General features: G+C 27.0%; 1 protein-coding gene and 1 pseudogene across 2 annotated transcripts in view; both read left to right on the top strand.

The window, feature by feature from the left end:
• Positions 1-952, top strand: part of LOC100801802 (AT-hook motif nuclear-localized protein 13-like) — a 6,338-nt pseudogene extending 5,386 nt beyond the window's left edge. The window contains exons 4-5 of the transcript XR_001385898.3: positions 1-144; positions 297-952. The product of XR_001385898.3 is annotated as an AT-hook motif nuclear-localized protein 13-like (transcript). The remainder of the gene's footprint in view (positions 145-296) is intronic.
• Positions 953-4,587: 3,635 nt separating this feature from the next.
• LOC102660238 (uncharacterized) lies at positions 4,588-5,327 on the top strand. Its single transcript, XM_006600831.3, has one exon. The coding sequence runs from the start codon at positions 4,707-4,709 to the stop codon at positions 5,091-5,093; it is 387 nt and encodes a 128-aa protein (XP_006600894.1). The 5' UTR covers positions 4,588-4,706; the 3' UTR covers positions 5,094-5,327.
• The last annotated feature ends 11,218 nt before the right edge of the window (positions 5,328-16,545 follow it).

Here is a 16,545-nt window from a genome sequence, read left to right on the forward strand (position 1 = left end):
TCTTTATCAGGTTCTTTGCAGCAATCTGAAAATAACGGTGATCGTAGCAGAACATGCACTTTGAATGTAACTCTTGCAGGGTCTGATGGACGTGTTTTGGGTGGTGGAGTCGCTGGAACGCTAACTGCAGCATCAACTGTACAGGTATTTCTTTCAAATAGTATAGAATTTATGTCGATTGTTGATTTTGATTGTGTATATAATATCTTGAGCATACTATTGGGGCTTTTATGCATAATAGGATTGTTGAAACTTTGATGCTTTATTTTTGTTACTATTTTTTCAATCATTGATAGGTCATTGTGGGTAGCTTTATTGCGTTTGCGAAAAAGTCGAGCTCGAGTGCCCTGAAATCTGGGTCTTCTTCTGCACCACCACCCCAAATGCTAACCTTTGGTGCACCCATGACCCCAAATAGTCCTACCTCTCAAGGGCCTTCAACTGAATCCTCTGAGGAACAGGATCATAGTCCATTTTGTAGGGGGCCAGGGCCTGGACATGGACTCTATAATAATGCTAGCCAGCCCGTTCATAATATGCCCATGTACCATCATCCACTATGGGCTGGCCAATCTCATCAGTGAAGGTGTGATTTCGGATTAACAGTGCAGAAACTGCGTATTTAGCATGATGCCTGTTCAAAGTAGTGGCTAGAGGTCAATTCTAAAATGCTAACTGCATTTTTGAGACTGACTTTAGAACAGTCTATCTTAAGGTTAAAGTTCTTCAGTTGATTATTAGTTTTTTTTTCCTTCTCCTTTTAATTATAATCGTAACATTTCTAGTGATGATAGCCAAAGATACGGTGCCAATTATCCGAATTCTGTCATTTTGAAGATTGCTGTCTGCACTCCGCAGTAGCATATAGCAGAATCAGAATGTGCTTTCCTCCATGCATCGTGCTTTATTGTTTATGACAAATGCTAATCAGTAAAAAAAGTAAATGTTTTTATTTGGATGCGTACAAATACATTCTCCTATAGTTTTTAAATATATGCTCTAATATAATTTCTAATAAAATCTTTCATCTTTCAATTCCTTTACCTGTGTCCTTAGTCAACAAGATCCATTATTTATTTAATTCCGAGTTTACCACAGATTTGATTCCTCATGCATTCATTAATGTTCCTATCATCTGAGCAGCATATTCATTCATTATAAAATTTCAATCATGCACGTTCCATTGTCCCATAAATACTTGCACTTTAAATGAAGAACAATTCTTCTCCATCTCTTTAAGCATGAACAATTCTATCCCATCTTAAGCAGTTATTATACTCAATCCTCATTTTTATCAAAACAAGAAAGCATCAAATTAAATGCTTTAGGCTTCTTTTAAACACGTTAAATGTAACAATGCATACATATTTTCATTACAAGTTTCTCCGTCTCGTTTTAAAGGGACTTTAATTAATCTAAGCTGAACCTTAAAGAGAGGTATAAAATGGGAGTAATGATGTCAATATCCAACAAAAATTAGCTGCCACGGCCAAACGACCAAATAGGGGCAATTTTTTTTAATTTATCATTTGGGGGTAAATTTTAAATTAATAATCGGAAGGGGATAAGTTGTAAGGGATGTGATAACTTGTAAGGGATGTGATAACTTCTAAACTGAAAGTTAAAGTTATAATAGGTGTTATCACTTTTTTTTTTTATATTGAAGTCATAAACAATTTTACGACTTCAATTTTTTTAATACAACTTTAAAGTCGTAATAATTTTTTTTAACGACTTTAAAGTCGTAAAACATAATTTTTTTTATTAAATTCATAAATGAATTTATGACTTCAACTTTTTTGCATGTATGTTTTTTTTAAAAAAATTGTAATTTTTTTATTTTAATTATTTAATAAATAAATGTATGCTTTATCTTTTAGTTTTATTTAATATTTTCTATACATTTTTATATTTTCTATATTTTTATATTGTTTTATTTAATATATTTTCTTTATTTTTTACTAATATTATAGATTATTATTTGTTTTGTAAACTAAAAAACAATGCAAAAGACTTCAATTTAAAATAAAATATTAAAATGTATTACATATTTACTTAACAAAAATATTAAAATATTTTATTACTAATATTAACAAATAATATTAACTTATAATTTATGAAACAATATTAGTTTTTTTAAAAAAAATTAATTAATTTTTACAATTATGATTAAGTAAATTAATAATTTTGTATCAAATAATATTAATTTTTTGCAAATTTTTTAATTAATTTTTATATTTATCATTGAATAAATTAATAATTTAATACAATAGTATTAATTAGTTTTATTTTATAAATTATTTTAATATTAACAACAAAAAAATAATTTAATAATAAAAGTAGTTGTTAAAATAAAAACAACATAATACATTAATATAAAATGAACAATACAAATTAATCATAAGCATAAAATTAAAAAATAGAAACATTATTAGTCATCATCTTACTTATATGGATAGTTAATACGATTTATTATGTTCTTCAATTTCACATAACGAGCATTTTCTTAGACTTATTTGGAATTTGGTTTGTCCATCTCATTATGTATACGAGTAGTAGTTGGTATTCTTGTCGTGTTTCATGGCTTCGAAGGATTAGACATAGAATATAGACCCAAATATTGAGATCATTTATCTTCGCTTCCAAGCGAATGAAAATGATGCTGATAAACTTTGTAAATGTCTTCCAACTTGTATGCAGGGTCAACAAAGTCATTACAATTTAAATTGTAAGAAGCACATACACAATCTATTTATCAATTAATGGGTCTTCTCTAGATATATGCCTCAAGGATGTGAGCAAAGTTTTCAAATATCAGAGTTCTCATCATATATCCCTCAATACTCATTACTCATTTCAAGTTCCTTTTATCTCAAATGTTTATGAAGGACTCTCATAAAGATTTGGTGCCACTATCAATACTCTACCATCCGCATACAATCCACCACCATCAAGCTCTTATTATTATCCATCATTACCTATTCAAATGCATGGCATGAGTCATGAGAATGAGGAGGAAGATGATGATAACAATAATATAAACAATAATGATGATGATGACAATCATGGTGGTGATAATATTTCTCAACAACAACAAACAATTTGGTCATCCTAAACAAGAGAAAGAAGAGGTCATAGAACAAAATAACAACAACTACCAACAAATATAGCGCAACAAAATGAAAAACTTCGACGCGTATCCAAAAAAATTCGTTGTGGGACATCATCCCACTATTAATATTTTTGTTAAACGAACATGTAGTACATTTTAATTTTTTTATTTAAATTTAAGTCTTTTGCATTATTTTTTTAAAACAATAAAAAAATAAAAAATATTAAATAAAATTATATAAAAAAGATATAGAAAAAGTTAAACATAGAAAATATATTAAATAAAATAATATACCAAAAATTAAAAAATATTAAATAAAACCATATAAAAAATATAGAATATATCAGATATAAAAAATATATTAAATAAAACCATATAAAAATATAGAAAATATTAAATGAAACTAAAAAATAAAACACATTTTTTATTAAATAATTAAATTAAAAAAATAGTTAATTTTTTAAAAGAAATATACCTGCAAAAAATATTAAAATCCTAAATTCATTACAACTTCAATAAAAAAAACTTTAAAATCGTAAAAAAAATTCTTATAATTTTAAAGTTGTATTAAAAAAAGTTATAAATTTTTTTACGACTTGAATAAAAAAATATTATAACTTTCAATTCAAAAGTCATAATATTGCTCTCTTTAAGGTATTAATTTAAAATTTACTGGCAGATGATAAATTGTATTTGGAATTTTGAAAGGTGAATTTGGTTGTCAGATGTGATTTATGAAGTGGCTTTTTTACATCCATTATTTATTATTTATTTAAAAGCATGATGTTTGTTGTGTTGTGAATGAGACGTTGCAACTTGCGTGTTGCAGTCGAGCGTATGGACTAAGTCGCAAAAAACACGCGCCACTGCCCCAAACAAAGTCACACCTCAACCACTTGCTGCGTTAGCAGACCAGACGCTGACGTATGACGTTTTACAATCAATAAAATAAACCACGCGCCACTCAACCATGCGCTTCCCTTACCAAATTAAAGTGACACCATCATTACTTTAATTTCCAGGGAACAAATTAATTTTGATCTATTCACGGTGTAAAATCGTTCTGATTTTTTAAGAAAATCAAAATCCTTCAATAATAGAACACTTCATCAGCCATCAAGCAATTGGATAATTGGATAACTAATGTGTGTTAAGTACAGAATATATAATAATAATAAATACTTAAATAAAGAATTTTATCACACATAATAAATAATTTTATCTAATTCAATCAGATTTATTTTTAATAAAAAATATTTTAATTTAGACAAAAAAACACTTTATGAGAGTTTTGTTTTTATGGCCAAATGTTTATTTACTAATTCTCTTAACCTTTATATATATATATCCACACTTGATGATAGTAAATCCGGGTCAAAAAAAAAAAAAACTTGGCTCCCTCTATAGTGACTAGTGCTAGGTCAACGTTTGGACAATTTCTACTATGGCCCCTTCCTAGCTTCAACCACCACATACACACATATAAATGTTAGTCTTAAAGTTCCACACCATCCCAGAAACATATTTTGATCTTCAATCTCACTCCTTCACTTCAATTCTTATCAATATCACATAATCTATACTTGCTCTTTCTATGAATTGCTTGGTCATGCCATTATCATTGATCCGAAGACGCTCCATGGGGTACAGGCCCCTAACGAAGGACAAAGAATGTGACAGCCCTGTGACCGTGGTGGTCGGAAAAGAGAATAGGGTGTTCCTGGTGGACCCTTTCATATTACAAGAGAACCCTTTTCGGGTTTTGATGGACACGTCCATGAGGAAGCAGCTGGAGGAGGATCAAGAGGACAACAACAAGGATCATCATCATAATAATCTCCATCAACCTAGTAAGGTGGTCTTTGTCGATGTGGATGCCATTTTGTTCGAGCACATGTTGTGGCTCATGCACAATGATTGTTCTTCTTTGTTCGAGCTTAATTTGAAGGAGATTATTGACTTCTACGCTCAGGATATATGATCATCATAACATTGTAAGTTTGATGAGTCGTAATTTAACATAGCAAACTATATATATACCATGTTTTACTAATTTCAGTTTCATTGTTAAGAGTAGGGTTCTAGTTCCTTAAATTCTTGTATTATTTCTATTAATACAGAGTACAGACCAATATAGCACGTAGTATATAAGATGGTTATTCTTTCTTTGTAATGACAAGCATTTTCATTTCATCCCTATCTTTGTACTATGTTACTTTCTGTTTCCGTCGTAAGTATGATTTTTTCTTCGGTTTTCTTTTTTAATATTAACTTGCCATATGCTTCATAATTTTCATCGCTCCGATAATTTAGAAGAACTTGTTTGTTTCCATCCCTACCAGCAACCAATGAACTAACTAAGGACTAATCACTAAATATTGATTATAGATTCTCTCATCATTAATTAGTATTGACCTGTTCAAAGCAGTGCTGGGGACATCTTTGTTCAAAGTTTGTGTTATAGAGTAGAGAATAAAATTTGTTCTACAATATAAGTCATTTTTATAAAATTAATACTACATTAATATTTTTTTCCCTAAAATTACTCTCAATATCAATATTTCATACATTAATACAACTGTCTTTCTAATTATTATAAATTATTTTTCTTAAGTCACTAGTATTTATTCATGCATTTATATCATTAATTAATTCCAAAAATCACTTATTTTTTCACAAGTGGCAACAGATACAATAGAGTTAAGTATCTTAATCCATCAAATTTGTATATAAATTTATTATTATTAATGAGAATTCTGTGTAGTGAGAGTAAATGAATAAGAATACTATTTAAGTAGAGATGAAAGAGTATATTTGTTGAGAATAATTGTGTATGCCTAAGATCTAATACATCATGTAATCAATTATAATTCTAATAATAAAGTATTATTGTTTTTTTTTATCATTTTTTATATTGTTTGATAAAAAAAGTTAACTTGATAAGATCCTTAATTAAAATTAAAGATTTGTTATCATAATAGAGATTATGAAAATGACTAAATGAGAAACAAGTCTCTTGTAATTTTAATTTAAAGTTGTTCTTGATCATAGAATTATTATGAATAAGACATTCATAATCGAGATAGCTCAATGTATATGTGATAATGTTCATTGGATGAATATTAATATATCTTATTTATTAATTTACATATATAGATGATGCGCATAGAGATGTGATCATTGAACTCACTTAATTGAGATTTTCTAATAGATAATATTATCTTAAACTGTCAATAGAAATTTCTGAAGAAGTGTAAAATTTTCTTTGATCTAAGATTGTCATAGTAATTAACACGTTTGTTGCATTTTAATTTCGGATATCTAATGCTTTAGAGCATTAGTTGAATAAACATTGGATATAACTAAATATTTATAAAGTTAATGACTAATCAAGATGGAATCCAAGTAATGAGTTTTGAGCTTTATAATAAGATTAAGACATTGACCAAAATAATTAAATAAATAAAGAAATGAGTTTTTTTAAGTCATTCACTGAATAAATTTATTAACTTATTTGAGTTTGATATAAATATCATACTCTAGAATTAATAATGGAAGACAATGTTACATTATTTTTCTTATTGTCGAAGAGTATTATTAACGTCTGTCTTAATTAATATATTAATTGGATTAATGTATTAAATTAGAGAATTTATTATGATCAAATGATTAATTAATTTTTTAAGTGAAATATTATTATATTTTTATTAGCACTGAAATTATAAATAATATAAACATAATTGAAATGTTTTAGTGCAAAACAAAAATGGACGCTCGGTGATCATTTCATGTGTGAAATATGAAGGACTTCACGTTTACGTTTGGAAATCGAAAGCACAAGTCAAGTTTTGGACTTTGTCAAAGCTAATAGCTAACACGTAGAAACAAAATGTTTTAAAATTAAATATGCTAATCGCTTGTAGATAGAAACAAAAAGAGATTTTGTTTTTAAATTTAAATATACTAATAGCTAGCAAATAGAAACAAAAAAGGATCTTGTTTTAAATTTAAATATGTTAATAGCTGATAGATAGAAAAAATTTGTTTTTAAATTTAAATATACTAATAGTTAGCACATAATTATAAACAAAAAAATATTGGTTTAAAATTTTAAATAACTATTAGATAGAAACAATAGAGGATATACCGTGAGTTTTTTCAGTTTATCACGAAAAGGGGTTTTCTATGCGTGCTGGCCGTAGACTGCCTATTGAAATACACACTTATCACTATTCTTTTTATTCTCTCAGAGCCCCAATATTTTAAGTTTTTTTTGTTCCGCTTTGTCAAAACTGTTGACAAATTTAAGTCAATCTTAGTGTGAATATACATGGAGTCTTCACACTATTAAAGAAAAATTTTGTTATTTCAAAAATGCATATTCAGTTTTTTTTTCTCTATTTATTATTGTTGTATATTTTGAATACAAAATAAATCATAATTTTTTGCTAAAAAAATGCCTTGAGAAAGGACTGATGTATAAAACCTTTCAACAAGATAGTGTTTTTTCAATTCTCTCAAAATGGAATCTATTCCAAACATATATACCATGGTTCCTTACATTGATAGGGTACAAATATCTAAATTTCATATTTTTAGATACTTTTTCAAACCTATTGTCAATACTAAGTAGCAAAAAATTTGTATCCATTTTTCATGATATTATGCATGGATCACATATATTATGGTGAATTCGTCACATTCCATTGTGTCTTCGACAATGGAATTTGATAAGTGAGATATGGAATCAGATATATTACATAATCTTCTTCTATTTCAAGAAATTATTCATCAAAATAATGAGTTACTATTAATATTGACATATCTGAGATCGCTAAATGTTTAAGAATTCTTCTATTCAATTCTTTTCCTTCTTCTTGTTGTTGGATATCTCGTTCGTACACATCTTCTCTTTGTTTCTCGAGTCTATAGTGAGTTACATACAGAGTTTGAAAAAATAAAATCTTTGATGATTCCATCATACATGATCGAGTTGCGAAAACTTCAGGATAAGTATCTTATATCTGAACTAAATTCTTTCTAGTTAAAAAAATCTCTTTCTAGTTGCTCCGAAACAATTAGGAGATTCTCTTGAAGAAATAAAGAGTTTTACTTTTGGTAACAACATGTTATGGGATGGTAGTCTCACTTATGGGATCAAATAAGTTATAAGAAGAAATATTTAAATCTCATTGATCTTATAAGTATTATACAAAATCTCATCAATCAAATCTCTTTTTTAAAAAATGAAGTGTTAAAGATATTTCTAATTAACTATCGATATTAAGAAAATCATTCATATTTTTTTATGAAATTTAATAAATAATTATTTTTCTTAATATATCTACAGCAACTTTAAACAATTTATATTTAAAAAAGAAGGAAGTATTTTACTAATGACTCATTTGTGTTGTAAAATTATTTAGTCACATTCAATGATATCTTTATTTTTAATTACATTTTCCAAACAACTCGAATTTATGACATTGCGCAAGGAAGTGAGTTTCACTCTACCAACAATATGTTGCTTGTTTAAGTGGTATATCTTTTAACTAAAAACTATTTTCTCTTACAATCACTTAACAAACAATTTGAGCACAGAATCACGCGCGTAATAAAATCATGTTATGAAAATCAAGAAGTTAATTCCCCGGCGTTGATATAAATGTTCTTCCTAGCTAGTTTTCTACCCTGTAAATCTGTAATCCTTGTCTATACACAGTACGGTGGATTATTAATTGAAACCTAGAAACTTTAAAACGTGCCTATGGCAATCGGAGTTAGCTAATATGGTGTTTCTTTCATCTCTAATTATAATACTTTAAAAAAATTATTTATGTTTTTTTATAAGATTTTTTTATTATATATCCTTACTTAATTATTCTTTCTCCAAACTTTAATAAAAATAAATAAATAAATATTGAGAGAATAAAAAATAATTTTTGAATAAAAATATAAATAATTAACATATTTGATGTAATAATTAGTTTTCTTAACGTTGAGATGATATATATTTTATAATTAGTAACCGAAGAAGTATGTTATGGTCTTATATATGGACTTTTGTACAGTCTATAGAGTATATTATAGCGTAAAGTATGAGCAATATTGTAGATTAAATAATTGGCTACCTCTTGTAAAATTCAATTATTTACTGAGTTTCATAAAGCTCATTGCAAATGCGACATGCCAGTATGCTACACAGATGAGTGATCGGAGAGTAAATAATTTCTTGGCTTATAAGTACTAACAGCAAGATGAAAGCAATAAACTGTAGTTTTGTTTTTAGTTAAAATTTGACGTGAAAAAAATTTGAAAATGTATTTTTTTCCTTCTAGACAAACATGAATTCTCTATTCTCTATTAGAAATGATTTTATTTGAGTCGGATAAAATTACATGCAAAATTTTCTCTTTAATTATTTAATATCAGGGCTCAAACCCGGAATTATTATTTAAGCTTAAACAATTCCACGACATGTGTTTAATGATTAAAAAAACTGTATATTAAACGTGGAACACAACACACGTACTAAATATATGTCGGTCTTGAATCCTTTCCTGTTTAACAAGGTGATAGTTGAGTTAACTTACACAACAACGTTTAATTTCATGAACTACTTTAAAATTTTAATAATATGGATTATATGTATTATTTTAGAGATTAAAATAAGAGTTTAATGTTTATACGGTGATAATAAAATAGTCTTACACTATTATCAAATCACAAATAATTTTTTGAATTATTTTAAAAATTAATAAATTTATCATACATAATGAATAAATATGTAAAACTTTTAATACCCTCAATATATAACCATTTTTCTCTTAAAGTAATGATTTCTCAAGATGTCATCATTTTTTTTTAAAGTAATGATTTCTCAAGATGTCACATATGAGTCAACATAAATGTTAGACATTAACATTTTTGACGTCGTTAGTTAATTAAGGGTGATATTTAATATAATATCTAAAAAAATTAACAATAATGACAAAAAATACATGTAATTTTTTAAAATTCCTCATTGAAATATTGGTGACACTAATATTAATAGTAAAAATTGTCAATAATAATGAAATTTTTGTCAGTAATGCTTTTATTTTTTTTGTAGTATGACAAGAGACTAACTTAGTTACATAGATTAACAATCATAAATTAAGAGATTATTTAATTTTTTTAATAATTTCTAAAACTAAATTAAAAACATTCTATGATTGTAGATATTAAAATAAAGATTCATTCAAGTTTTATTACATATAGGAGGGGGTTAGGGGTTGGAGCCTTGGAGGAGTGGAAGGAAAATAGGGCTCGAACTCCCCTTCTAGGTTTAGACCCAGTGGCCTTTATCATCAGGGTTTGGGCCTTTGGGTATCAAATGTATATCGGGCTTAGATGTTACAGACATGCTCGGTTTGTGCTTTTGTGCTTATATATGAAAAGTCCAGACACCCATATCAATTTTAGAAGGTAATAGCTATAGTTTATACAACCTTAGTCTTGGGGCATCTTAAATATTCTCATGAATTGCATTATCGGCAGGCATAACATTTTTTATTTTTTATTTTTGATTTGGATTTAGACCACCGGTATGTTCCATGGAGACAAACTTGTTGAGTTAGATAAAACCAATGGGCGGCAAAAATTGCCAGATCTCAACATAAAATATCCCAACATAAAATATTACTGGGTTTTAGCTGTAAAAAATATAATTCCACCCCTTCTTAATTGTGCTTGTCTTTTACACTTAATTTATAACTGTTGCCTGTTGGAAACAGCTTAGGGAAAAGTTGTTTCACCCTCATATATCGTATCTAAACATCATCCAAAACAATTGCTGAGATTATGTTAGTTTATTTTTTTCTAAAGGAACTTCCATTCAAATTTTTAGGACATGCACTGCATGAGTATTGGAGGTTTAAAAAAATAAAAAATAGGACACTATATGGAATCATCATTCTAGCTTCCAAAATTTTCTCCAAAGAGGCTTCTTAATTATCCTCTAACTCTCCCCTTCTCCAGTTAGGGTTACACACCTCCCAAATTAAACTCTCTTTGTACTTTGGGTTGCACACATATATCATCCCACTTAGGAGATCTTTTTCCCTCCTCAGTGTTTGCCCTAAAGAAAAGTCATTTGAATCTAAATGATTCTTTTTAAGAACTTTTTTTTGGCATTATAAGAAAAGTTAAATGATAAATATTGATATTATTCAACGCCAAGTTATAATTAACGTTACTTTGCCTCCAGAGACAAAATAAATACCTATTTCTCCGAGAGGAGAGCCTGAGATACAACGAACCAATAACAAGCTTATGATTTTTTTTTAATCGACAAAAACAAACTTATGATTACTACCACCTATTGGAAATTTGAAATGCCAATAAATCGAAAAAGAATTGAACCAACTTAGCAGTTGATCAATATATTCTAAAGCTGAATCATACATAAAGGAATCATAAACATTTACTCTTACAATTTTCGACCTTGATATCAATTCAAAACACCTCAAAATAACCTTCACGACTTAAATTCTCCACACATGCTTCCCATACCAATCTAATGGTATGAACCCTCCTTTCCGCTAGAAAAATAAGACTCTCGATCTTTTCCAAATTCTTATTCTCTTTTTTATACATCATGAAATTTCAATTATTATTTTCTCTATGACAGGCAACTATTTTTTCACCATTGCCAATATTACCATGATTAGTAGTATTGTAATTAAAATTACAAAAGAATTAAATATACCTTATCAATTTCGCAGGTCATTTAATTTGAAGAAATGCTATTTCTATAACAATTGTACAACAGTTTGTACAATACTTTTTGTGTTTATCTCTTTTTACACATTATTTATTATATGTCATAATCATGGAGAGAAATAAACACAAAAATTAATATTATATAGATTATTATATGAATTGTTGTACATTTAATTTAGGGTTAGTACGTAAGCGGATATATGATTGAACGATATACAGTTGTATAATTTCTTTTATAACAAACAAATGTCATGAACAACATCACTAGATAATTAAATTATAGGATTATTTCTGTTAACGTCAAGCAAATTTAGCTCTTTTGTCGATATTTTTATCTAAAATTCTCAAATTATTAGTTTCTATCAAAGTGTTTTGAGAGTTGTGATGAATTTAATTAAGTGATACTGTAATTCTAATTTTAAAAAATTAAAAGTAAAACAATTAGTAAATTATACTAATACCATGAAATTTTGTAAAATTACACATATTTTTACTTTTTTAACATTTAAGACAACTTTCTTATAAGAAAATATAGTGTAATCTTTTTTAAACAATTAAAGAGAATATAATGTGTAAGGAGTGTCAGTCTAATATTTTTCAAACAATTGAAGGGTTAGTTTAAGGGTAAAAAAAAAAAAAAAAATGTGTAATTTCATGAAATCTAAGGAGTGAAATTTACTCTAAGAAAAATACTTGAATTAGGATTTAAAGAAGATAAGGTTTGAGATTTTTTTTATTATTAAATTTTAGGTTGTGATCGATTACTTTGGAGTAAAATAATCTTTAAAACAATTTAGTATGTATGTGAAGATTTTAAATAGAAAAATAAAATTTGAGAATTTTATATAGAATAAAATTGATAAGGGAATTGATTTTGTTTTTAAAAATACAGAGACTTAATTGATTTTTAAAAAAAACTTAAAATTCAAAATTTCAAATAATATATCATGAAAAAAAAAATGAAAAAGTGTAATTAAGGTCGAATTCTAATTTATATATCATCACTACGTACCCACAATTCATGTACATATTATATTTAGTATGGACCCAATAACTTTTACATGATTGCTTTCAATGTTTACTATGCATTTTAATAATTCTGTAGAATGCAATTGATATTTGTTAATATTGCTATACTTTAATGATAAAAAATATTGCTATACTTTTTTTTTTCATAAATAAAAATTTTATTTATAAAGTCCAAGAAATACTAGATCAAAGTTCATAATTAAATATATCACTTGTAACATCTTAACTTTATAAAAACTATAAGATATATACACCAACAAAAATTATAAAAACTTATTTTTTTTATAAGCTAAACAGAAAGCACTATATATTGATCACAATTAGCTGAAAAGTAAGAGATATTGTTGGATGAACACAAACTTAACACATTCCTTACACATAACCAATAAAAAAATTAAAAAGTAATAAAATATAAAGAAAAAATATTTATTATTTATCAGTATTCATCTAATTTATTTTAATAAAAAATAATATAATTTGTTTCTCTAAATAACAATTTGATCATAAGAAGATATATTAAATATTTATATAATAAAAAAATTCAATTTCTCTTGTTATCTCTTATTTATGTGAAATCAAATAAGTATCTAACTAAATGAGAAATCTTATAAATATATTATTATTATTATTATAAGCTTATTAAAATTTAATATATTTATGATTTTAAACTTTGATTTTTTAATTAAACAAACTTTAAAAATTTCATAATCTAACTTGTTAAAAATAAACCTAGAATGCAGTAAAAGAAACCTAGAATAATCATTTTATATGTATTTTAAAATGTATATGTAAATAGATTTAAAAATATATTTGATATATTATACATAAGATACTTTACATAATATATTTAAAATATATTCAAGAAATAAAAAACTAAACAAAAAGTTGCATAAGAGAAATGGGTGGGTCACGTTACCACCTAAAAAATCAAGAGTTTTAGTTAAAAATAGTTCAAAAGAGAAATAGATAGGTCGGACTCCTTTGATTTTACTTTTAAAAAAGTATATATATTTAAAAATAGATATAAATATATTAATAATAATAACATAAAAAAATTACATATAAAGTATATTTATAAAAAAAAATGATCTAGTTATAAACAAAAAATAACAAAAAAAATTGAAAATTCTCTATTATATAAATATTTAATATATCTTTATAGGATCAAATCGTTATTCAAGGAAACGGATTATATAATTTTGCTTGTTTAAAAAATCATATTAATTCTAATAAATGATAAATATTTTTTTATTACTTGTCAAATTTTTATGGATTATGTGTAAGGGTGAAATATTAGATTTGTGCCCACCCAAAAATATCTCGAAAAGTAAAATCTAATCTTTATAAATTCAACAAACCTATATCAAAGGGGTCATTCTTAAAGATAACTCCATTCTTAAAGAGACCATAAGTCCATAACTTCACATGGCATAAAACTCTACTTGTTCGAGGTACTTATGGTTCAAACTATGAAAGTTAAAAGGAGTTTATCATATCATCATCCAATAACTTATGCACATAAAATTACAAGTTAAAAATGTTGAAGTTGCAGAAAGAAGATTAATCGAGGATAATTTATAGTAGATAACAAAGCAGATATATGCCTATCACCACGTACAAGCTCATTGCGGAATTCCAAGAACTAATTACGAAATCGTTGGCACGGAACTCATCATATAACAAATGGCCAAATACAAACTAATAAGATGGCATATATATATCCTGAGTGCAGACTCCACAGACATATATATAGAGGTGCAAAAGTGAGATATTGCTGCTTATAATTAATACTAAAAGCTATTATAGTACATTACAACATTCAGTAGTGCGCGCGTGTATATGTGTATATATATATATATATATATATATATATATATATATATATATATATATATGTGTATATATATATATATATATATACGGATTTTTGTGGGCGTAGACGTATAATATTCTTGAAGCTAATTAGTGCTTTATAGAATCAAATGCAATTCTTGGAGGGCAATGAAGCGCCATACAAATTGTTTTGAACTTTTTGATCAAAAGCATAGCAGCACGCTTCTTCACTACTGAGTAAAAGTGAAATTAAGGTCAGCACATCGTCAGAAACGCAAGGTACTTTGCATAAAATAAAATAAAAACATATTAAGTGGAGAATAATTAAAAGCCAGCAGTGACATTACGTTTTTTGTAATATTTAAATCTAGTCCGCGCCGGAAACCTAAGCGCCCTATAATCGAACCTACACTTGTTTAGCATTTGCTCCACGTTTGACTCTAAATTATAAATATATATAATTATGTCACAACTCTAATTAGCCCCAAGTAATTAAAAATGATCGAGGTCATATATGACTTTGGAACATGCAAGTCATTTAGGCCTAAATAGGGGCTCAGCTTTTAATCAAAATCTGTAAAACATAATAATGTGCTTGTCAACTAGCCAGTGTAACTGATTCTATATCCATTGAAGCACATATATTTAATTACCGTTATGCAAAATAGATTAACCAAATTAATTTCAGGTTGAAGTGTAAATTACTAAATTCCCCCAGAAGAGGCAGTGATGAACGCATGATCTCTTTTTTTAATCTTAACCTGTTAACCAGATCATACATTTTACCTAAAGATTAGTAGTAGCTAGCAGTTCCCAAAACTGGACTTCCAATTCATAAGTGGATTTAATCAAATCTTTTTCAATGTTCCAATTATTCAGGCAATCTAATGATCAGAAAATAGAGCCTATTACGTAATGAAGTTTGTTAATGAGAATCGTAAAGTGATTTGGTAATTGGAAGGAGGAATTCAAATGCTTCCAGTACTAACATGACATATTAACTACTAACATTTAACTAAAAAAAACTAAAATTGATTAATGAAGGTTACCACCAATTTTACCGAATATACATATATAGCCAGGAAAAGGGAAAAAAGAAGATGGAGAAGCATAGGAATGTCATAAAAACATACATATTCATGACTTGACTACTATCCATGGCAAGTACAAATAATACGAAGGTAAGCATTAATTTAAGCTTTTCTTTTTTCAAAATTTTACTTTCTTTTTGATGTATATATAGTTGATATACATGCACGGAAAGCTTACAAAATTAACACCGTACATGGCAGCCTTTTATTTATTACTGAATCCCTAGTTTTATATGCATACATTTCACTCACACACATACTGACATATGTAAACCAAACACAAACACTAATTATAAATTTATTCGCAGCCTTGTGAAACAAGCGAAAGGGTACTTGTCTTAACAAGGTGGTAAATATATAAATACATTTAAAAACAGAAAAACCATAAAAAAGGCACAGAAATAAAGGAGATGGGGAGAGGTAGCTGGTTATGGAGTTGTGACTTGCGATGAGTTACTGCTTCATGTCTAACCACAACAAGCTTCTTTAAACATGTTGCAGCTTGCGCAAGTGTTAATATAAAAGCTAGCTAGTTGATTAAATAAATCTTCAAACAGAAGAAAAAAAAGAAGCAAATACGAACATATATAAAATAACATCAAGCTACTAATTAATTAAATTATACAGTAGTCTTCCATATTATAATAAACAGGGAAATAAGTATATAAAATTCCAAGGAGATGAAAATCAGACTACATATAATTATCATGTCATATT

This window comes from Glycine max, chromosome 17, assembly GCF_000004515.6.
Source record: "Glycine max cultivar Williams 82 chromosome 17, Glycine_max_v4.0, whole genome shotgun sequence".
NCBI lineage: Eukaryota > Viridiplantae > Streptophyta > Magnoliopsida > Fabales > Fabaceae > Glycine > Glycine max.

Coding starts and splice junctions, on each gene's coding strand:
- LOC102660238 (XM_006600831.3), top strand. CDS start 4,707: ATGAATTGCTTGGTCATGCCATTATCATTGATCCGAAGACGCTCCATG.